At 42.5% G+C, this 25,213-nt stretch overlaps 1 protein-coding gene across 1 annotated transcript in view; it reads left to right on the forward strand.

Moving 5' to 3' along the window:
- LOC306973925 (voltage-dependent calcium channel gamma-7 subunit-like) overlaps positions 1–24,811 on the forward strand; it is a 67,893-nt gene extending 43,082 nt beyond the window's left edge. Inside the window, exons 5-6 of the mRNA XM_079571014.1 lie at positions 11,336–11,481; positions 23,962–24,811. Coding sequence (XP_079427140.1) covers positions 11,336–11,481; positions 23,962–24,498 — 683 coding nt within the window. The 3' untranslated portion in view covers positions 24,499–24,811. The remainder of the gene's footprint in view (positions 1–11,335; positions 11,482–23,961) is intronic.
- The last annotated feature ends 402 nt before the right edge of the window (positions 24,812–25,213 follow it).

A 25,213-nucleotide genomic window follows, 5' to 3' on the forward strand; every position in this document is an offset into this window, starting at 1 on the left:
AGGTCTAAGCCAGGACTAAACAAGGTCTGAGCCTTTTTCATTGCGATGACACTGGGAATAAATATGTACCTATTGGTCTGTTAAAATGCATGTAAATGCACCATTAAAATAAAAAAAGATCTCTGTGGGAGGACCCCCAGACCCCCCTTTTAAATGTGTCCCCCCACCAGTCTGGCAGTAGCTAGATTATTAGATAATTGGGTAAAAACAGTTTTTGTTTTTTATCACAAATTTGTCATCACTATGTTTAAGACGTTACTTCTGCATGTTAAAAAAAAAATCAAAGAACATTATCTTTTCATTGTAGAGAGAGAGAAATCTGACAGACATACAGCATAAGTACAGATGTGGTTAAGGCGTTATATAAATAAATATTGATTGATTATGGGGGGCCCTGAAAAAACTTAAGCCCCGGGGCCCATTTTACTTAAATCCAGCCCTGGTGGGAGGAGTAGGGCTGTTGGCCATGGCTGTTTCTCCACCCACGTACTTCCCACTTAAATGCACAAAGTCTGGACTGGAAAGATCTGAAAGTGCGCTCCTAAAGAAGAAAACATCAAATTGCAATACATTTTTCTCATATTCATATCCATAATGTTCAGCAAAAGTTTCAAATTGATTCATCTAATTAAAACATTCTCCCTATTCCCCTGCAGTGTCTCGCCTTAAAACATAAAGTGCAGTGCAGAGCTGTTCCCAAAGCCACATTAAAAAGCTTCATTAGGTTTGACTCTGAGCCAACACATTCCCAGTCATTCTTACAATAACATGTACTTTTTCGGGCTCCGACTTGATCTTCTGCAGTTTCATCTCCGGACTTCATTCCGCTCACGTCCTGCCGCCCCGAGCGCTCGGTCCAGAGTTAGTGTTTTGATCACATTTGGCTCTCTCTCCCTCAGTGCGGGTGATTATTACTCGGGCAGAAAGTCCTTTTGAAGCCGCCTCGGTTCATCCCAGACGCTTCGCCTGCAATAGACCTCCGTAACAGCTGCTCTCTGCGGAGAACGGCTCCCGATGAGTGGCCCCGGGATTAGATCGCACCGACGCCAGCCGGGAAAACACGCTCAGGGCCAAATGACAAAACATACGGAGGGAGGACTTCTCAGATGATGTTTGGTTTGGAGTAATAGATGCCGTCGGAGAGACTCGAGCAGGGAAATTAAGTCTCAGCAGCTGACATTTCATCTCTATGTGTTTTAAAGAGTGGGTATTAGGCTTTTTGTAGGTATTTGGTAATAATCTCACATCTTTATCACAATCTCACACTGTCACATCTACATAAAGCTGCTAAAACAAAATACACTTCCTGGTTTTCACAAGATAAAACAGTAAGCTCCTCCCGCCCCCTCTTCTTCCTTCTTTCTGCTGGCTGCTGTTTCAATAAGAGAGAAAAAAATAGGCCGTGTGTGAAGCGACGGCGAGTGTTTTAACTTTGCGATGATAAGATTAAGCTTAGAAAGAGATCGAGAGGTGAGGAAGGCATTTCCTGGAGACGTAAGACCTGAGGAGGAGCTAAGATTACTCGAAAAAGCGCTAGCGCAGGGCTAGGCAAGCAGCAACCAAATAATATAATAAATTAATAAAATTAAAATAAACACCCATTTGGTCACATGTGATGGCAGTTAGGAACAGGGAAACTTTACTTCAACCAGAGTTGGGAAGTTTGGCCCTAAAAATCGTCCCCTCCATAAAAAGCAACCTTTTTTGGGGGGGATTTTAAGCCCCCTAGTATCTTGCTATTTTAGCCATCCCAAAGTAAATTATCGGCATTTATATGATACATGAATGAATGACTGCAAACCCGCAAGACCCGAGCTTTCGATTCAGCTAACTCCGCCCCCTTTCTCAGAGGCTAATCCGCCCATGCATTATCAGCAGTAAGAAATATAAATATCACAGCAATAAGTGAAGATACTTCACAATGCAGTTATAAGGAGTTGACATCTTCAACACAGCTTCATAAATGGCTAACACATACGCTAACACACACGCTAACACACACGCTAACACACATGCTAACACACACGCTAACACATACGCTGACACACACGAAAATACACACACTAACACACAAGCTAACACACAAGCTAACACACGTTTTGATTGACTCACCACTCTGCCGCTCCATCAGATGTTTACATTATGGGACTCGCTTTGGTTATAAAAGTTGATCCACTTTGATTCTGGTGAAGGTTCACCAAACAACCATCAGTGACAGTCACAGAAAAACACTGTTTTGGTGAAAGTCGCTGAATCCCGGAGAGAACTTCTGGTGAGCGGCCTCTTCTTTAGGAAGGTTGAATAAAGTCCTGCACTTCTCGCAGCCAAACGTGCTTTTCTCCGTGACATTATCGTTAGGTAAGAAAAGAACAGGAGTGTCCGGAGTAGGTTAGAAAGAGCTCCTTCTTCACAATTTTCAGTGCAAACATGACGTCTGTTCAGACACTCAGGGGGTGCGTTAGTTCTCTCTGCAGGGGCAGCGCGGACGCCTCAGGCACTTCCTTTTATTATTTTTCCTTTATTTCTTTCTTACGACAGAAATAATGAAAAAACTGTTTTATAAATTAAGATCATTACAGACCTCGGGCTCTTCCTGTTTGACACTATGACATAAAAAACGTCAGAGTGTCACAACTCAGTGGTTTTCCAGGAGAGGGCAGAGCAGCAGGATTCAGGAGGATTGCTGAAACTGCATGAATGAAGCCAAAAACACTGGGGGAGTTTTTGATAAGGACATAGCAGAACAACATGGCTAAAAGCTCCAAAAAGTTGATGATATAGGACCTTTAAAGTGAACATATCATGCATACAGTAATGCGTGTATAAAGAGGCCAGGGCTGGTGAGGAGTTTGTCTGGAGCTCCCCCCGCAGGCAGCAGTGGGAATGACTTAGTAAAAACAAACTTTCACTGCACTGATCAAACAGTGTGAAAAACGTATAGGACCGTTTCCAGAAAGACTAAAGCAGCTGCTAAAGAAGACATAAAAGATGATATTTTTTATTTATTTTTATGAACAGTGTCCCCTATGGAACCAGGACCTTGTTTGAAAAATAGATTCTGAATCTTAGCAGTTCTTTTCTGACTAAAACAGTAAAAATAGATCAGTAAATAGGGCATTATGTAGAATTATGTGCACACTATAGAGGGAGCTCTACTTTAGTTCATTCATAAGAAAAGGATTGAGATGCTTTGTCCTTTGCTACTAAAATAACCTTTGTGTTTATTTGTAAAATTAGCTGGACAACAGTTTGTGTATCTCATTTTTGGCTCCTGTCACTTTCCTTTTCTTTCTCTCGGCTCAGCCTCATTTCAATTTCAATACTTCATTACCGGAGGACCGGGGCCATTAGGGATTTGTTTGTTGAGGCCAGCGCCGCTTCAGACTCATAATTACACTCGCACTCTCCCAAAAGAATAAACTCAATTACACATGAAGAATGTGCGGCTGCGGCGACTCGGACAACACGCACCGACAGTGAGATGGATTCTCTCGGCAAAAGGACGCGATTTGTCCTCTGTGACTGTCTCTGCACGATTGTTTTTCCTCGAGGCCCCCCCGCGCTCCTGCCAAAACCGCAGCCCTCGCATTTATTTCACACGGATAAAAAGAAATCGCAGTGTTCAACAGAAGTGTGCGGTGAGACTGTTGTTTACGTGGAAGTGATGCGACCAGTGTGGGCAAGCAATTCATCAACCTTATGGGAAACATCGCTGGAGAATCTGTGACTTTACTCAAACTAGAAAGTCCTCATTCAACTTTTTTTTTTTTTGCTCAGTATGGACTAGGGCTGGGTACTTTAACAACACTGAACGAGACCTATATTAAAATATTTGTAATTTGTCATCTAGAACAAGAAAACAGAACAAAATAATGTAAAGAAATATGCAAATGTACAATATTGGGATCATCTCCAATGTCAAGAAATGTGTGAAATATGGGGAATCATTTATGGGAGGAAATCGGGGGAGATTGTGTGTAAAAAAAAAAAAAAAAAAACATTGAGAGAAAATAGGGAAAATTACAAAAAAATAATGAAAAAAATGAGGACAGAAAGAATAGTTTTTGGGGGGAAATGAGGCGATAGAAGCTACCAAGCTCTTCCACGTGTTCCCTATTTAAATAAAGTTACGTGAAGTATTTTCATGCGAAGTATATTTACACAGAAATGTAGCATGTCGATTTTATAAGCAAATAAAAAGGGGGACTATATTGTGAGGCGTAATGATACGAGGAGCACAGCGTCCGCGCAGTAACTCCTAAAGACTTCTCCCGCTCACTTCCGTCAATAACCTTTAGGAGTTACTGCGCGGACGTTTTACTCCTTGTATCATTACGCCTCACAATATAGCCCCCCTTTTTATTTGCTTATAAAATCGACATGCTACATTTCTGTGTAAATATACTTCGCATGAAAATACTTCACGTAACTTTATTTAAATAGGGAACACGTGGAAGAGCTTGGTAGCTTCTATCGTGAGCTTTTTTGGAGCTATGTGACATGTGGGAGAGGCTGCGTATGTGCTCCGTTTGCCTGGCAGAGCGCACGGACAAAGACCAAACGGGGATATATTAACTTGGCTAAAGTGAGGTAAGAACATATCTTAGTATGTAAAAACGGTGGCCTATTCCTTTAAAGGGACACTGCATAACATTTTGGACTATGGTGTTGACATCATTACAAAACCTGTTCCTAATGACCAGCTCTACACAGAAAAGTCTATTACTGCAGTGGGTAATCAAAGGATGGATTTGGATGAGGACCTAACCTGCTCAAAGCTTATATTATGCTGACTTTAGTCGACATCGCCATGGAGACGAGCTTGAGACGTGCCCACTCCCAGTAAAGTTACAGTCATGTCAAGAAATAAATGCTTGTTTTTCTATTTTATTTGTTGGGTAAAATTCTACGCAGTGTGGCTTTAATAAATCTTTTCCGTAGTTCCTCTGGGGGTAATACAAGTGTTAATGGGATGATTGGAGGGTCTTTCATCTCCCCCTGGTGTCTCTGGCCAGAAAACCACCCTTGCAACTTTGCCGGCATCCGGGTCGGAGTCACCCATACACTCTAATGGAATCACAAAGGAGAAGCTAACAGGCTAACGGGCAAAGCTAACTGCGGGCTAGCGCCACTTCAACAGTATTTACAGCCAAGTTTGAGTGGAAAGTGTGTGAGCGACTTTGTCTTTTCTGTCAGCGTAGTATTTACTCTAACGGACAATGAATAAGTTAAAAACCGTAACATACTACGACACCTGCAGTTGCACTTATGGCCTCTAGGGGCAAGAGTTACTTAGTTCTGCTTTAAAAGTATGGCAAATATGCCTTGTCTGCTCTTAAAAGTAAAACTCTAAGGGGAAAGTTAAGCTGATGCTGTTTCGGACACAGTGAGAGGAGCTGAGGATCTGAAAGGGGAAAACCAAACTGTTTTAGCACAAGATTATAGCTCATACAGTCTCTGGTCTAAAGCAACTTCAATGTATTTTGCAGAAAGTACATGTTAAATATACTAATGCACTTATCTAGTATAGTCTGAACCTCCTTATCCAATCATATAACCAGATTCTTTACAATTTATTTTGCTTAATGACCTTCTGACCAGATAAACAAAGCTTTAGATTTATTTAAACTGCTCCTCTCCGTCCCCCGCGCCCTCGTTTCCCCTGTATACAGCATATTTAGGTTATTTCGAGTGTTCCGGGGCAGATGCCGTCATAGCGAGGGGCACTGCTGACTGGACACTGCTTAGTCATGACTCCCTCGTAAAGTCCGGGGCCAGAGGAAAACCCACACATTCTTTAGCGCGAGCAGAGCCAAACAACGAACACGGAGCCGCGTCGGGTTTTTGCCAGTGCAGTCACGTCCGCCCGAGTGCCATTACGATGATTGGAGCTGCAGTAATTACGGAGCTCCCTGATGAGAACAAACCTGTCGCCGTCACAAACTCCGGGGCTGAGACAGAACCACAGACAATACTGTTTACTTACCTTTAGGAAGAGAAAGAGAGCGGCGCATCGTGGCAGCGGGGATTATGTTATGTAATGATGCTGAGTTTTACCCCAGATTGTGTCACACATTTCAGCAAAACTAAATCTACAGCTTATTTCTTACATGGTTCAAAGCTATAGTCGTCCCTGTGAAGAATCGGCATGCTGATATGTTCGGAAAGGAATGAGCTCGGATCACAATTAACTTACTAATAAAAACAAATCAGGTATCGAGCCTTTGACAGGGACGATATGCAAAAACATTAAGGAAAAACACCCAAATAAAAAGTATTGTGTCAAAAATCTTATTAAATCTAGTATTTACCACACACATTGTTGTTATTGAACAAGCAGCAGATTGTATTTCAGACGGATATTATGATCAAAACAAACAATAACACAGATTTTTAACCTGTTATCTGCTTTGGTTTAGAGTTAGCAATTGTGCATATCTCAAAGTGCATTGACTTGAGAGTTTACAGCAGGGGTGTCAATCAGGCCCGTGAGATGATATAATCTGGCCCCTGCCCTGTAGAGCATAAATTCCAGAGTATGTAAAAAAAAAAGTAACTCTCCAGCCCATTCCTGTGTGGAGTTATGGATTTTTAAAGGAATAGGCCACCGTTTTTACATACCGAGATATGTTCTTACCTCACTTTAGCCGAGTTAATATATCCCCGTCTGGTCTTTGTCCGTGCGCTCTGTCACGCAAACGGAGCACATACGCAGCCTCTCCCACATGTCACATAGCTCCAAAAAAGCTCACGATAGAAGCTACCAAGCTCTTCCACGTGTTCCCTATTTAAATAAAGTTACGTGAAGTGTTTTCATGCGAAGTATATTTACACAGAAATGTAGCATGCCGATTTTATAAGCAGATAAAAAGGGGGACTATATTGTGAGGCGTAATGATACGAGGAGTAAAACGTCCGCGCAGTAACTCCTAAAGACTTCCCCCCGCTCACTTCCGTCAATAACCTTTAGCCTCCACTTACCACCACCGAGTGTGGAGTGAATGAATAATGACTATGTAGTACTTTGAGGAGCTTGTGAAACAGGCTTGTAAAGTGCAATACAAGTGTAAGCCGTTGTTATTAATGAAGCTAAAGTCAAGTTGGGGCTTTGACCGAATCACAGCTTATTATTATTCATTTATTGGTTGCATTTATAGTCTTTGTTTTCTGTCTCATATCTCAGTCATTACTGGAGGAATCCACATGAAACACAAACTGTCGCAAAGTTCATTGTCTCCTCTGTCAGCACATATGAACTAATGTCCAACTATTTTCTCAGAAAAACGTCAAAAAAGTGATGAAAATATGGGAAAATATGACTGTGATGTTGTCCAATAGAAAGGACTTTCAGACAAAAAATCCAATCACGATCTAATACTGATGAGGAAAAACATTTGTCAATTTTTGTTTTGGATATTTCTTACAAAAACTGCATTTCTCCCATTGAGTTGTATTGGCCCCGCCCTCCACCTGACATTACGACATCATCACATTCTAAATCGTGAACACTACCTATTGGATAAAATGTCTCTATTATATTTGACCCGCGACACCCCTGGCTTACAGCCTACCTACATGCCAGTGTGACACCTCATTTGAAAGCCAAGATCTTCGAGTTTCTAAAGCAATGTGTGAGATCTGTGTGGGTGAAACACAACTTACATCACATTTAACCCCTAACCCCCATGAGCAGGGGGGTCGGCCAGCAACAGGTTAACCGACTCCGGTTGTGTTTCCAAGCAGTTTGTGATGGAAAATATTTTGGGGGGAAAATTCCGTGGAAAAGATTCACTGAAAACAGTTCTGCCGCCCACTTTTTGCAACAAGTCCTCCAAATCCATAAGGAGAGCCTTTGGCACAGCTGGACGTTCGGTTCCTCCACAGGTGTGGCAGGGCTGAAGACCTGGGGCTGATATTTGCCCTAATATACAGTATATTGCAATTGGGGCTCATTTTGCAAGTTTGTGAATCACTTCTTTGCGTTTGACTTTTGGAATTGTCGTCAAAGTTGCTCAGAAACACTACGTACAATAAAGTCGTTTCTGAATTGGGTTAAATGTAATGTACATACCCTCAATGGGAGCTTGGGGGCGCTGTTTTAGTAGACGTCTTATATGATCGTAATTCAGGGAGTGTCATTATCTATTGGAGGACAGTCTCACTTTTTGAGAACCACTGCTTTAGCTTTTTCCATCTGCAGCCCTTTAATGCTGGTCAACAGGGAGTGAAAACACAAATGTCGTGTCCAGATGTCCAAATAAGCTAACGGCAGGTGCGTCGGAGAAGTCAAAAAACACTGGGATTTTATTTCTCCAACAGTTTTGCCTGAGGAAGTTGCTGAAACGTTGCAGCACTTTTTTTTTTTTTTTGCAAGCTCGACAGTGTGAGGGAGATTTTTTTTGTACAGTGTCCAAATGTCCATCAGGCTCGACGGTGACGCAGCAGGACGATAATTGTCCTCTGTTAACGGGCCAGGGTGAGAAAAACAACAGCAGAAACACCCGGTGGGAGGAAAGAGGAGCGCGATGAAGGAGAGATCTGCTCCCAGGGCGGTCGGGCGTCTTTCTGCAGATCAGATTTGATGACTAAAGTGAATCCGCAGATACGACTTTACACAAGCACTAATAGTGTTTGTGCATATTTAGTGGCTGCAGTCGGGCAGATGTTTTTTTTTCTAGTTGCTTCTTGGAATTTTCCACTCTCTTGTGTGCACAGTACAGTAGTTCAGTACTGCCAAAGCCTTTTCAGTGAAGCTGCTGCCTGACGGAGCTACAACACTGCCATCTGATGGACAACACGCGGTAGTGCAGTTTCTTCACTGGAGAAACATCATGGCACAATCTCCCTGTTATAGAATGAGCCTGGTCTGCGGGATTTACAGTCACAGCATCTGTCACTGAAGAGAGTTATTAGTCCAGGTTATATAAGTAACAGCAGACCAAGAACTAGATCAGATCAGGACTGAACCGGGTCTAAAAAGAGACTAGACCAGACCTAAAGTGGAATATTTAAGTCTAGACTGGGCGTAAACCATGTCTAAAGCAGAAAAACATCAAACTTAAATTCATTACCAGGACATACATGAAGGTGAAGAGGGAAACTCTTTCAATGTAGAGATATCAATTTGAAACTTTTGCTGTTTATTACTGACATAAATATGAGGGGATAATTAGTATTGCACGTTTTTGGCCATTTTATGGTTTCATATAAAAAATAAGGCCTTTTATGCCAAAAAATAGTCCTGTATTTTCTGCGACAAAATCAACATGAATAGAACCAGGTTTTAATGTATGTTTTTTGTGACATATTATTTACAAAGACTTTTCCAACAGGGATTTTGCATATATGGATTAGTTTAAAAATAAGCTGTTTTTAGAGGAAAAATATGTAAAATATAAAATGTCGCCTTTTTTTATATATACATTTTTTATTTTATTTATTAAAGCAGTACTAAGTAACGTGTTTACCTTAATAAATCCTTTCCGTAATCCCTGTGGGGGTAATACAAGTGTTTATGGGATGATTGGAGGGTCTTTCATCTCCCCCTGGTGTCTCTGGACAGAAAACCATGTTTGCAACTTGACTGCCACCGGACCGGAGAAAGCAATACACACTAATGTAATCACAAAGAAGCTAACATGCTTATGGACAAAGCTAACTGTGGGCTAACACCATGTTACGACCCAGCTCAGCTAAGGGGAAGTAACAAAACCAAGATGTCAAATGGTAAAATAAAGTTGTAGTTTAATAAAAGGAGTGTAAAAGGTAAACGAAGGAGTGACAAAAATAACCATAAGAACAAAGGCTATTTACAGTGTTTACAAAAAGGTTAACCAAAACAAAGCTAATCAAACTAAACAGACAAAATCAGGTCCAACAAAACAAAACCAAACAAATTCATGACTAGAGTGTCACTTGATTCCACGTCACTACTTTAGTGAACATCCCAAGAAGTGACAACTAAACACAACACACAGAACTAGTGTCTCTGAATACACAAAAGTTACATTAACAACATAGAGACACAGAACACAAATTAGCTTACTGGCCACAAAGGCCAGCAGCCTACACACACACGAGTGTTCCCTGGACAAACACAGTCATTAATGACCCGAAGGGACACAAACACAAATACAAAACGGCGTACTGGTCACACAGAGACCAGCAGCCTAACTAAACACAAGTACCAATGGCGTACTGGTCACACAGAGACCAGCAGCCCCGAATGAGCCACGGTGGAGTCCTTTCATAGGTGTGGCTGACACAGGTGGCTTCAACGAGCTCTCCAGGTGTTGAGCTGCTCCCCCAATCAGGCGGCCAGGACCCCAATGCGCTCCACCAATCACAGCCCAGGACCACAGCAGCAAATTTACATGGAGGAAAAGCAGGTTTTAGGCCACACAAACAAAATATGCATAAAGGAGGGAACCTCGAGGCCTAGGGCCGTAACACACCACATAAACAGTATTTACAGCCAAGTTTGAGTGAAAAAAAAAGATTTCCATTGTATAATTGGATGCACAGTAACCCTCTCTCCCTTCGCCTTTCCTGTCAGCGCAGTATTTACTCTCACAGACAATTAATAAGTAAAAAAATCGTAACTTGCTACTACACCTGCAGTTGCGCTTATGGCCTCTAGGGGGGAAGAGTTACTTAGTACTGCTTTAAAACTGCCTCCGAAAAAGAATTCAAAATATTGTTAACCCCAAGGCTGGAAAATCTTAAGTCTGTAGGTGCTGCTTACATGGAGATTTGTTTACAGCAGAGCAGTAAATATGACAATGTGAAGTTCAGGCGAATGAAGTATCCAGGCAAACATATTAATGTCCAAATAAGCGTGGGCAGCAGGTGGAAACGAGTGGCGCGGGCGTCCCCTGTTCTTAGACTCTCCAGCACAGCGAGGAAATACTCAAAAACCCAGGGGGAAAACGGAGAAACCTCGGGGAGAACCCTTTATGGATTTAAATGTGAGGAGCAGGATTTTAAATTTGATTGTAAACTCAACAGGAAGCCAGTGGAGAGACTTTAGCACAGGTGTGATGTGTTCTCTTATCCTTGTTCGCGTTTTTTTGAAAGAGAGGTCTTGGTCAAACTCCAAGGTTTTTTACTGTAGAGTTTATAAGTTAAAGTTTTCTGGTGAGAGGCTCCGTCCGCGGTGAAAACCTTACAAATAATTGATCCTGGAGCGTCACAGAGACCAAGGGGATGTAAAGTAAAGGCGCCCTGCGGACCACTCATACACCCGCTGTGTCACTACAAGGTCAAATAAAAAAACAGTTTTGCCTGCAGTGTCTCCCGTTCTGCCTGTATTTAAATGGTCTTGTTTCGCCCTCAGGTCTGAGTCTGGTGGTGGGTCTGGTGCTTTACATCTCCAGCATAAACGACGAGGTGATGAACCGACCCCGGGAGGCGGAGCAGTTCTTCCATTATCGCTACGGCTGGTCCTTCGCCTTCGCCGCCTCGTCCTTCCTGCTCAAAGAGGTCAGACAAACAGTGGAGCAGAGGAGATTGTTTTTGTGGAGGTTTATTGGATGTGTGGAAAGAAAACGAGCATGAAAACACAACAAAAATGTGACAAAAATTTAACAAAAAAAAACGATGAAAGTGCAGCAAAAGAGTGACAAAAAAGCCACAAAATAACAATAAAAAAGAAGCATAAGTGCAGCAAAAATGTGGCAAAAGTTTGATGAAAACGAACGTGGGAAGAGTGATGGCAACACACAAGGAAAAAAGATCCTTTAAGATCAGTTTCGTTTCCCTTGGTTATACGTTTGTTAAGTGGTGACGTCACAGCTCTATGTCCAGGTCTGCAGATGTGTGAGAAACTACAAAAAACTCTTTAATAACACAATCATTATTTCTGAAACTCAGCAGAGAGTTACAGAACATATGTATTTATCAGGCCCATGAGCCAAAAATGCTGAACCTACTGCTATAAAAGTAATATTTACCAAAATCACTACATCTGGGTTACATCTGGTTGAGGAAAATGCTAACAGCGCAGCAGCTACGCTAACCCTGGAAGTAGCGACTTTAGTAAATAATACCTTTTTAGCAGTAGGTACCGCATTAATCCAAAGGCTTATTAAGAAGTTTTACTTTTGAGAGCAGACAAAGAATATTTAAAACAGAAATAACATTTTTAATGGGCATAATTGTCGGCTAAATTATGAATGTTAATATTAATGAGCAGAACTCTGAGCAGTTTTCTTAAAGGAATAGGCCACCGTTTTTCTAAACTGAGATATGTTCTTACCTACCCTTAGACGAGTTAAAATATACCCGTCTGGTCTTTGTCCGTGCGCTCTGTCACGCAAACGGAGCACATACGCAGCCTCTCCCACATGTCACATAGCTCCAAAAAAGCTCACGATAGAAGCTACCAAGCTCTTCCACGTGTTCCCTATTTAAATAAAGTTACGTGAAGTGTTTTCATGCGAAGTATATTTACACAGAAATGTAGCATGTCGATTTTATAAGCAAATAAAAAGGGGTACTATATTGTGAGGCGTAATGATACGAGGAGTAAAACGTCCGCGCAGTAACTCCTAAAGACTTCCCCCGCTCACTTCCGTCAATAGAAGCTGCGTGACTTGTAGAGCCTTTTACAACAAGCAGAAAATATATTATGGGAAAGTGCTTGCGCATTCCTACCTCATGGTCGAGGTCCTGAGTCCTGTGTCGTCGTCCGGGGTGAGTTGGGAATCTGTGAAACATTACTACACTATATACTTTCTGCTTGTTATCACAGCCCGGCACGATGCACGTAAAAGGCATTGTTCACAAGTTATCCACGCTTCTTCAACTGTTCTCTGCGAGCTCTCTACAAGTCACGCAGCTTCTATTGACGGAAGTGAGCGGGGAAGTCTTTAGGAGTTACTGCGCGGACGTTTTGCTCCTCGTATCATTACGCCTCACAATATAGTCCCCCTTTTTATTTGCTAATAAAATTGACATGTTACATTTCTGTGTAAATATACTTCGCATGAAAACACTTCACGTAACTTTATTTAAATAGGGAACACGTGGAAGAGCTTGGTAGCTTCTATCGTGAGCTTTTTTGGAGCTATGTGACATGTGGGAGAGGCTGCGTATGTGCTCCGTTTGCCTGGCAGAGCGCACGGACAAAGACCAGACGGGAATATATTAACTCGACTAAGGTTAGGTAAGAACATATCTCAGTATGTAAAAACGGTGGCCTATTCCTTTAAGATCAGAAGACCTTAAGTTTATTTCCAATAAAATCGACCAAAAACGTAATCGTCCAAACTGAGCAAAAAAATGTAGATTTTATTTTTTGGCCATATCGCTCAGCCCTAATTTAAACTGAAATTAAATCATGTCATTGCTCAACACGTTTTACGGCACAAAATTTGCCCGTTTTGTTCAATTCTCTTTCCTCTATTGCACTGATTTTTTTCTGCATTTGAGACATTCACGTGTTGCATTAAAAAGCATTCATACAGATAAATGCTAACGCCGCAGCAGCTACGCTAACCCAGGAAGTAGTGACTTTAGTAAATATTACTTTTTTAGCAGGAGGTGCGGCATTTTTGGCGAATGAGTCTGAGAAATAAGTAGGTTCAGTCACTCTCTGCTGAGTTTCAGAAATATTGATGGTTGTTTTTAAGAGTTTTTAATGTTTTTTTCTCGCATATTTGCCGGTCTGCTAGGACCCGGAAGAGGAAGTCGTGACGTCACACTTAACAAACGTATAGGCTGTAAACTCCAGTCCAGACGCTTCTAGATTTGGGTAAAGCTGAACTGGAGAAAATGCTAGATTAAAGGGATATTTCAGGATTTTTGACGTAGGGCCTCATTTCCTAGTTATCCAGAGTGTTGCTGATTTCTGGAAATATTTTTTTTGCAATTCAAGCAGTTCTTATATTTGAAGAGTTTCGTGGTGCTAGGCTAATGCTAGGCTAGCGCATTTCTATGGTATCAGCTAGCCTGACAGTCTGACGCGCTCCACAGTGCACCTGAGGCAAATCACTTATAACACCAGACTAACCATATAAATGTCTGTGTCCATAGAGTAATTTTAACCATTTTGCATTTAAAATACCTTATATTTGAGCAGCATCAGCTTCGTGGTTGTATAAGCTACGCAGCGGCGGAGTGATCTGCTAGAAAATAGTCCCTCAAAATGCGATCATTCATGTGATGCAGGTCAGTTATATTCCAAAAATTATTCTATGGACACAGACATTTATATGGTTAGTCTGGTGTTATAAGTGATTGGCCTCAGGTGCACTGTGGAGCGGGTCACACTGTTTTTAATGCAGGCTAGCTGATACCATAGAAATGCGCTAGCCTAGCACAAGCCTAGCGCCACGAAACTCTTCAAATATAAGAACTGCATGAATTACACACAAAAAATCTCCAGAAATCAGCAACACTCTGGAAAACTAGGAAATGAGGCCCTATGTCAAAAATCCTGAAATATCCCTTTAAAATCTGGTTTGGATCAGGGCTCGTCTTCCTAAAGCGACTGCAGGTCCAGTGGAGAAGAGCTGCTCTATACAACACTCCTTATTTGAAGTCGAGGGGCTGAGATGTTTGACGGTTCAACCTCATCCCCAGTTCAGTCTGTCATTGTGTCCCGGTATAAGACAGTTGAGCAGAATTCTAAAAACAGGACCAGCGGACAGCAGAAAGTCGATTATCTGTTCAGACCCACATTTGCCTCCCATTTAGAAACACCACACGACACTTCCTTCTTCTATTAGCTGTGAACTGCAGCAAACACAGAGCAGTGCAGTGGTGGCAGTGGCTCTGAGTGGGAGGCGGCTTCCATATTCATAAATGTTAATCGCTGTGAGGCCGGGGCAGAGGCGTCTTCTCTGCAGGCGTCTGAGTGTGTGTGTGAGTGTGTGTGTGTGTGAGTGTGTGTGTGTCCCTTTCTGCTGCTGCCTGATGACATTTCAGCCAAACGCAATAATGCTGAAGGAGACTGACATTTTCATAAAGGATCATCAAAGGACAGAATACTCCGGGCAAGTGGTTCTTCTCCAAGTTGGCCGCTAGAAAAACTCAAAGCTTTTGTCTAAACGAATTACAGCTTTGGCCCTTTTGGAAGCGCAGTTTTTTTTCCAGCAACATGTTCTTTACTTTTCTAGAAGTGAACCTTTACAGGGGACAACACAATAGGAGCTCAATACGACGCAGGTGGGAGGTCTAAGATGCCGGGACATGAGGGGATGTGCAGGAATGTAAGAAGTCTTTTATTCTAGAAATATCTCTTTCTCTCTTTCTCTCTCCAAAAAAGGTCACACGCTTTAATATTTTGGTTGTAGCGCCTTTAGCTTTGATCACGGCACCGTTGGCTGTGGCTTTGTTTCAATAAGATTCTGCAATGTCAAAGGATCCAGTGTTGGGTTCATTGATGATGGGAAAGTGTCAGGTTTCCGCAGGGCATTACAAAGCATTAAAAGTCATGGAATGAATTGTGCCAAAATTAAGGCCTTAAATATGATTAAAGGAATAGGCCACCGTTTTTACATACTGAGATATGTTCTTACCTTAGCTTTGACGAGTTCTTTAGGACCTGTCTGATCTTCCCCCGTGCCTTCAGTCACGTAAACACAGCGCAGACGTTAGCATTTAGCCTCTCCCTCTCTCCTCTATAGCTCCAAAACAGGTCAAGATAGAAGCTACCAAGCTCTTCCACGTTTTCCCTATTTAAATATGGTTACGTGAAGTGTTCCACTACAAAGTATAATTACACAAAATTAAACAATGTGGATTTTCTAAGCGGATAAAAGGGGGGACTATATTGTAAGGCGTAGTAATACCAGGTTGCCATAATTTGCCATCCGCACAGTAAAGTGAAGATTACCGGGCGGATTTCGAATTACTCCTGGTATTATTACGCCTTACAATATAGTTCCCCCTTTTATCCGCTTAGAAAATCCACATTGTTTAATTTTGTGTAATTATACTTTGTAGTGGAACACTTCACGTCACCATATTTAAAAAGGGAAAACGTGGAAGAGCTTGGTAGCTTCTATCTTGACCTGTTTTGGAGCTATAGTGGAGAGAGGGAGAGGCTAAATGCTAACGCCGTCTGCGCTGTGTTTACGTGACTGAAGGCACGGGTGAAGATCAGACAGGTCCTAAAGAACTCGTCAAAGCTAAAGTAAGAACATATCTCAGTATGTAAAAACGGTGGCCTATTCCTTTAAAAAGCATTAAATTGGATTCAAACTAGGACTGGGCGATAAATCGAATTAATTAATGCTTTTAAAAACAGACGATGTGGAAAATGGCTATATCGTAAAATCGAGTCCGCCTGACGAGCGCCGTGCTGTGGATTTAGCAGCGTTTCCAGTTTTCGAAAATGGCACCAGTGGAACCAGAGACTTTCTAACGATCTGCTGCGTCACAAAGGCCGTGTTGTGTTTTCATTGTGTGTTTTCTTCTCTAAAACAAAGTTTGACTCGCTCTGCATCTCTCCCCTTCTGCCACACTGAGCTGCTGCCGCTGCTGCTGCATTAGCTCCGCCCCTTTTCCCTTGAGTCTCCATGGAGACGCTTGTCAATCACAGCTGAGCTCGAGGATGATCAAACTAATAGGCTTATTAAGAAGTTTTACATTTGAGAGCAGACAATGAATATTTAAAACAGAAATAACATTTTTAATGGGCCTCATTGTCGGCTTTATTGTGAATCTTAATATTAATGAGCAGAACTCTGAGCAGTTTTCTTCTTATGAAAGATCAGGAGACCTTTTTAAGCTTATTTCCAATAAAATCGTAATCATCCTAACTGAATAAAAAAATGTAGATTTTATTTTTTGGCCATATTGCTCAGCCCTAATTCAAACTGGATTTAAATCAAAATTTATTGGAAAATGATGTCATTGCTCAACACGTGCCCGTTTTGTCCAATTCTCTTTCCTCTATTGCACTGATTTTTTCTGCATTTGTGACATTAACATGTTGCATTTCGGCATTAAAAAGCATTCAATTTGACATGCTCCTGCCTGTTATAACCCTGACCCTGGCAAAGCCTTCACGAGCACATTCCCAAAATCCTCAGTGGGGTTAAAGGAACAGATACTGACATATGTTCTTACCTGAGCTTAGACGAGTTGATTTACGTACCTGTCTGGTCTTTGTGCCTGTGGAAGAGCTCGATCGCTTCTAACTTCACCCCGTTTGGAGCTATAGGAATATACTGGAAGAAGCCAAATGCTAACAACATCTTTGAGCCCACGCACAAAGGCCAGACAGGTACGCATCAACTCGTCTAAGCTCAGGTTAGAACATATGTCAGTATGGAAGAAAATTCACATTCTGATGACACAAAACATCTTCCATAGGGCACAGTGAGGCGCTTTGAGAAAATTGTCACCACAGGATTGTAATGAAACAAGTGTAAACCACTGTTAATATTGAATCTTCTTTACTATTGGATGTAGGACCCTAATACTGTAGTACAGGCAGTTATTAGGTGCAACACGCCCATAGCTATATTCCCATCCGTCTTGATGAATGACCCTCATAATGTACTACTTAATCATTGCTAATGGAGAAACTCCTGCACATAAATTGCAGGCAGCAACATTTGGAGGTGACTGTGTGTGGAGAATGAGCCTTTATTGACACTACACCCTTCTCTAAAAAGAGGTTTTCCCGTTTTATCGGAGGCTTTGTGCCGCCCGGCGCAGAAACGTCAAAGACAAATTTACCTTCATCGCGCCCGGAGCTTTTATCTCGCTCCCTATAATCCCCCGCTCGTCTTATCTCCGGCTGCACGTCCTTTTCTTCCTTCAGCCAAACTTTGAAATCTTTTTTAATCTTTCCTCTTTGTCTCTCTGTCCTTAAGACTTGATGTGTCCTCAAATTATCTTCACTTTCCGGTCCACTTTTTTTGTAGCTCTCTGTCCCTCAGTGACCTCTACAGCAGGGGTAGGCGACGTCAGGCCCGGGGGCCAAATCCGGCCTTATAGCACAAAACCTCTGGCCCCGAGATGAATTTGAGGAATATTATATTCATGCAAAATAGAGATCAAATGCCTGATAAAGGGGCTAGATGCAAGTTAGCCATTTTATACTCCCTACTGCCACCTCAGGTCATACGCGTAACTGCAGCTTCTATAAGCTCGTGCATGACGGCACTTCGGACCCAAATTAACACCGTTTTGAGTGACAGGATTTTAGCAGCAGTTGTGGTGAACAGGTCTGAGCTCATTCTACACATTAGGACATTGTTGGAACATGTAGGGGGAGGAAAATATATAATTTTAAAGGAGCTATATCATGCTATTTTAGCCATTCCAAAGTTAAGTATAGGCATTTATATGATATATTGTACCTCTACCACTATGGAGCACTCATTTTTGTGATAAATATAAGTGTTTTCTGGAGGTATTTTTCGAACCCGGAAGACACAACGCTTCGATTCAGTTAACTCCGCCCCCTCTCTCCGCACATACAACTTTACCGTAATATAAATAAACAGCAATAAGTGAAGTCACTTCACGATGCAGTTATACGGAGTTGACATCTGCAACACAGCTTCATAAATGGCTAACACACATGCTAATATGCTAACACACAAGCTAACCCGCGTTTGGATTGACTCACCGCTCTGCTCCATCGCTGTTTACATTATGGGACTCGCGTTGGTTATAAAAGTTAATCCACTTTGATTCTGGCGAAGGTTCATCAAACATCCATCAGTGACAGTCACAGAAAAACACAATTTTGGTGATAGTCGCTGAATCCCGGAGAAAAAAACAGCTGAGTGGCCTCTTCTTGAAAAAGGCTGAATAAACTCCTCGTCCTCGTAGCCAAACACGCTTCTTTTTCTCCGTCCGTGACATTAACGTTAGTTAAGAATGAAGAACAGGTGTGTCCAGTTATAACGAGCTCCATCTTCACAGCTGCAGCGCAAACATGACTGATCTGTTCAGACGCTCAGGGGATGTGTTTGTTTTGGCCACAGCTGACCTGGAAGCACCTCAGGCACATCTTTTTTTTTTTTTTTTTTTTTTTTTTTTTTTTTTTACTCTTTGTTTCTCTCTTACGACAGAAATAATGAAAAAGCTGTTTTACAATTTAAAATCAGGCCGTAAGCATAGAATTAAGACATTACATTACAGACGTCGAGCACTTCCGTTCCGCTGTTACGACACAACTGAACAGGTCAGTCGTTCACCAGGAGAGGGCGGAGCAGCTGCTCAGAGAGCAGGATTCAGGAGGATTACTGAGAACTGCGTGAATGAAGCCACAAACCACTCCGGGGGTGTTTTTGATAAGGAAATAGCATAACAACATGGCTAAAAGCACCAAAAAGTCGATTTTGCATGATATAGGACCTTTAACATTTTTAAACTCCGTATAGTCCCTATAACGGGAGTAGGCAAGCTTGTGTCATGGAGGGCCGATTTTCTTTATTGCCAAAGCACCAAGGGCCGAAACTCACACATTTAGCATCTTTTTTCTACAAATATAAGTTTTGCACATAATATATGACCTAATGGGTTTTTTTGCTGGGAAATGTGAAAATATTTACAGTATTTTCCACATTTTAGAGTACTTTTCACGTATTTGGTCTCTGATTTATGAATACATGTTTCTTCAAAATTCTCTTGGGGCCAAAGGTTTTATGCTGGAGGGCCGAATTTGGCCCCCAGGCCTGACCCTACCCCTGCCTACCCCTGCCCTATAAAGTATGAGTGTAATACCGTCAGTCCACTGCAAGAAAGTAATTAACTAGATCAGTTTAAAATTGTCAATTTCAGAATCATAATCCCAATTTGAGTTGTTTTGGCGACTTAAGATGTGGTTGAACATTTTACCTAGATCATTGAGATTACTGATTATTGATTTACTTGTGCTGGTATGTTTCTGACTCGTTTCAATACATCTAGTTTTTATTTTAAGTAATTGTATTCGCCAATGGGGTAACATCCCAACATCCCATTGGCAGTTCTACTTATTTCAAGTGAGATTTACCTTAGAACTAGTCTGTGATGAACTAGTCTAGTAAAAAGTGAGTAAAAACAAGATACATTTCCTCAATTTAGTCATTCTAGCCAATGCTTAAAGCCAACTGCTTTTTGTAGTGTATTGTCAGAACATCCTACTTGGTCATATTTAATGTAATGTATAAAGCATTTGCAGGAAATGGTTCTTTACTTTGGGCTACAATGGTGAGGTTCAGCCCTTGGTGTTTTGGCGATGATAGAAATCGACCCCTGCTCTTCAGTAAAACGCCTGTGGAGCTGTCGATTTTGCATCTGATAAACTTGACAGACCTTGGTATGGGCGATTGTGAGCCACAGCTGACCACTGATCTCGCTGTAAACTTGGGTTGAATTCCTCATTTTCTATGTCTTGATCCCAGCTCCTAACCCTTGTCCCATGATCAGGTCAACTGTTAGATCCCGCCACAGTTAGAACTAGAGCTTCAGTCCGACCGTCCTGACCCAGGGCAGAAACAAAAGGGGAAGTGACGTCACCAACACCTGTTTCATCACCCATATAGTTTGGGACTACAAAAACACTCCTACTGCAGCACTGGCTTTAATGAATCAAACATGAACCACAATATGAAGGCACACAAAACAGACGATGAGAAAAAGCTGTTTCAGATGAACCTTCCACACCTATAGCCAGGGCCGGATTGAAGAAAAAATGGGGCGGGGGCTAACATTTTTTCAGGGCCCCCATTATTCTGTATGCCTGATTTCTCTCTTTCTACAGTGACAGGATAAATGAATGAATTTTAAAAATGTGAACATGAACAAGTAACTTCTTAAAGGGACTATACAGAGTTTAAAAATGTTAATATTATGTATTTTCCTCCCCCTTCATGTTCCAGCCATGTCCTCATGTGTAGAAGGAGCTCAGACCTGCTCACCACAACTGCCTCTAAAATCCTGCACTGTCGCTCAGAAAGGTGTTAATTCGGGTCTGAAGTGCCGTCATGCAGGAGCTTAATATAGAAGCTGCAGTTACGCATAAGACCTGAGGTGGCAGTAGTGAGTATAAAATGACTAACTTGCATCCAGTCACTTTAACCTCTTAACTCCCGCCTGAACCGAGGATCTTTTTCCTCACGTCATCAGATTTTTTTCCCATCATTTTTTTGTTGGGTATTCAACTCATTTTTGTAACTTTTTTGTTATTTTTTGGTCATTTTTTGTCACATTTTTTGGTCAATTTTTTTGAACATTTTAGTAATTTTTTCGTCATTTTTTTGTCATTTTTTGTCACATTTTTGTCATTTTTTTGTTTATTTTTTATCAATTTTTTATCATTTTTTTGTCACATTTTTGTTACATTTTTGTCCTTTTTTTTTGGTCAATTTTTTGTCAATTTCTTGTGACAATTTTGTGACATTTTTGCCACTTTTTCATCAATTTTTCGTCACTTTTTTGTCAATGTTTTCTCACTTTTTGGTCACATTTCCATCATTGTTTTCGTCTCAGTTTTGTGGCTATTTTCACAGCTTTTTTCCAGAAGCTTTTGGACTGAGGTAAAGCCAAACTGGAGAAAATATGCTCGGTTCAGGTGGGAGTTAAGGGGTTAAACATATGACTAGTTTAAAAATATAAAAAATAATGACCCCAATTTGAACCTTTGCTGCTGCCAGACTGGTGGGGGGATTCTAAAGGGGGGTCTGGGGTTCCTCCTACAGAGATCTTTTTTATTTTAATGGTGCCTTTTCTTTCTTGCATTTTTTTTTTCTTTATTTAATTAAATGTGCACTGGGTGGAATTGGTGTCGCGGTGGCTTATAGGATGGCACATACTGTAGCTCCTGATCGCCAGGGAGGAACCACCAGAGGTCCCTATGCTAAAGTAGATCAAATAGGAAGCATACAGGCTCCTTTCCCGACCTCCATCCTCAATGACAGCCCTATTCGGATGCTTCTTGTCATGGCTTACACTGACACACATTCGGTTTGGGCTTAGACCTCTTACCACTTGTCTTGGATGAACCCTATGGCCTCATGCAGACCATAATCAGATTCAGATGTATGTTCTGACACAGTTTCCTGCTGTATTCCGAGCTTTTTGAGCTTTTTTGAGTACCCGGCGCAGAGGCGAAAGCTCCCGGGTCCTCTGTAAACATGAATACATTTCCCGATAATGGCTCATCCCTCCGAGGAGCGTCGGCCCGTTTTGTCAACTCACAGCAAAATTATCTCAGATTTGTTTAGTCTTCTCCCCGACGGCGAAAGAGCGGCTGCTGAATCCGGGGTTTTCTAAAGGCGTTTCCGCGCGTCGGCCTTGGCGGCGCCTCACTGTGGAGAGATTATGTAAAGCGTTTTGTATAACGGCCCCGAAAACATTTACTTGCAAAAATATAATTAAATAGTTGAGCCCTGGGGGGGGACGGCTTGTGCAAATTAAGCGCTGTTTAAGTCTGCCTTGTTTTTTTAAAGCATTGTTATTAAAGCATGACCTGATTTCTGCCTCTCAGCGTTCAGCGAGGTCCTGTGTTTCAGTGTCAGCACAGTCCATAGTAACTTCAATATTGCACATTGTTAGATATTCTGCAAGTCGTATAAAAACCTGTACAATGAGGTGAAACTAACAAACTGCACACTATAGTCTACAGGAAGTCTGGGACCCGACATTTTCTCCACATTCAAGTTCAAACACCAACGAGCATGATTGAAACATTGTTCATCTGTGCCAAACAAAAACCATGGTGGCTTACCTGAGCACAACATGGAAAAGAACTTAGAAAAGTGAAAGAAACAGCGCCCTCCTCTGCCTAATCTTCACGAATCTGAACCTTCATTTACCATAACATGACACGCTGTGCTTGAGAATGCCTTCTTCAGTGGCTATGTGTATCTCTGCTAACAGGCGACTTTTGTTATAACATAGTTAGTGTTGAATAATACTTCGTAGACAGTTAATTATTGTAACTGTTTTTTACAAAGCCAGGGGAGGGTTTTTTGTTTTTTTGCACTTTTGCTACACTAATTCTAAAAGCACCATGAGCAGCTTTGTTTTGCACCGACTGTATCTGTTTTTACATGATTTAACCTCCACCTTGACTGAGCACAAGTGACAATAAAGTGACAAAAAATTATGAAAAAGTGACAATAACACGGCCACAACGTGAGGAAATTGATCCTTTTAATCAGTTTTGTAGGTCTTAGCTTTCAAATGAGGCGTGACACTGACCTATAGGCTGTAAGCTCCGGTCAAGAAACTTTTAGATCTGGGTAATGTAAAATTGGAGAAAAGGTGGAGCTAAGGGGCTAACCCCCGGCTCACATTAACTATGGTCCGGGTTCAGTCCAGGTTTGCCCCAAACTACCACTCACAATGAGTCCGGTTGACTCTGTGGCTCCACCGGCGCCAGATGCTGCTCCAGGCACAGAAACGGCACTCGTGAGAACAGGAGTACACATGAGTTCACCCTCTTAGTGTGAGTTCACATGATTAACCCCGTATATATGTAGTTTTTGTAAACAAAAGCCGTATTTGTACAAAGACTCCCCAGTGAAGTGGATGCTTTAACACACTCGTGCCCCTGTGTCACTGGTCATGGACAAATGTTTACATTTACGGCTCATGTACAGGTGGTAAACGAGGCCAGAAAAGTAGTGAGCTGACAGATTTTATTTTGAAATACACCGGATCTTCTTGTCTCACGAGATCTGACTTCCTGCTTGGCTCGTGTTTTTCCGTCAGCTTAATCAGGCAAAAACAGACTAATTGCAGATTCTTTCCGTTGACACTGGAAGGCCGGCGGACGGCCTCGGTAACCGGACCCGGACTTCGCGGAGCAGTGTGAGTGAGCAGCATTGGTTTAATGACTTTCTAAGATCGCGGAGGCCGTACCGGAGCTTAACCGGATATAATGTGAGCTGGGCGTAACTCACTACTGAGTAACGACTGGATATTGTGTCCACCAGGGGGCAGTGTGACCCATCATAAAGCATGGATGTGTGTTTGTTGTGCTCATCGTCTGTCCCTCTCTTCCAGGGCGCCGGCGTCATGTCCGTGTACCTCTTCATGAAGCGCTACGCAGAGGAAGAGCTGTACCGACCCCACCCGGCCCTCTACCGCCCCCGCATGTCCGACTGCAGCGACTACAGCGGCCAGTACCTCCACCCGGACAACTGGCCCCCGCCCAAACGCGGCCGCAGCGCCTCGGACGTCTCCTCGGACATCTCCATCCAGCTCACCCAGACCCCGCCCCCTCAGCAGCCGCAGCAGCACGCCACGCCCCCCTCCTCCTCGGGGCCCTCCTCGGCCGCCAGCTACCAGCTGCAGCCCGCCTCGTCTTCCTCCTCGTCCTCGTACCCGCCGCACCCGCTGCACCCCGGAGCCACCCCGAGCACCTCCACCCTGCCCCGGACGCCCCACCACCACCACCTCCTCCAGCAGCAGCAGCAGCAGCAGCAGGCGGCGCACCCTCACCCCAGCGGGCCGCCCCAGTCCATGCCGCTACAGCCGCCGGCCGCCGTGCCCCCCCCTCGCTATCAGGCCCACATGAGGATGAGCGCGTCGCCATGCTAGGCTAATGCTAACAGGCTAACACAAACATCTGGGGTTATTCACAGGGCTCAGGATTAAGATGTGACTTCATGGAATCTCACAGTGGAGGGATTTAGAGCTAAGGTGGACTCGGTCGCATCAACTGCTGTACATAAAGTATACGTATTTTGGCTCTGCAGCACTTTACGTAATCCTGCAGTTACTTACAGTATTTAGGCTTCGGTAAGTTCATTAGGAGCAGGGCGGCGTGTACAGTAACAGTTTAGATGGTAGTAGTGTGAATGAGTAGGTCATAGGTCTGGGACAACACGCTTTTTCGTTTTTTGCACATGACAAAAACCCACTACTTTAAACAAAAACACAATTTCCACCACTATTAGTATAAGTAGCAGCGTGTTTGTGTCTGTGTAGAGGTCTTTGTGTTTTCAATAATCTATGTCCATTATATTGTTGTGTAAAAGCTGTCGGCACAATGTCAGTACGGTGCAGACATAGATATGATATAATAAAGATGAGCAAGTCTCATTCAGCCCCATTCATTGAAGAGGTTCCAGAGTCCTGCATGAACCTTAATGGCCGCTCTGTCGCCTCCTACGCAGCCTGCTCCTTAACCTCTTACCACCCGCCTAAACCAAATGCATTCTGTCCTCTTTGGCCATTATATAGGCCTGTGTAACACCTCATTTGAAAGCTAAGACCCACAAAACTGATCTTTTTCCTCGCATTGTTGCTGTGT

The sequence above is a fragment of the Gobius niger genome (assembly GCF_951799975.1).
Source record: "Gobius niger genome assembly, chromosome: 14".
NCBI classification, from domain to species: Eukaryota; Metazoa; Chordata; class Actinopteri; order Gobiiformes; family Gobiidae; genus Gobius; species Gobius niger.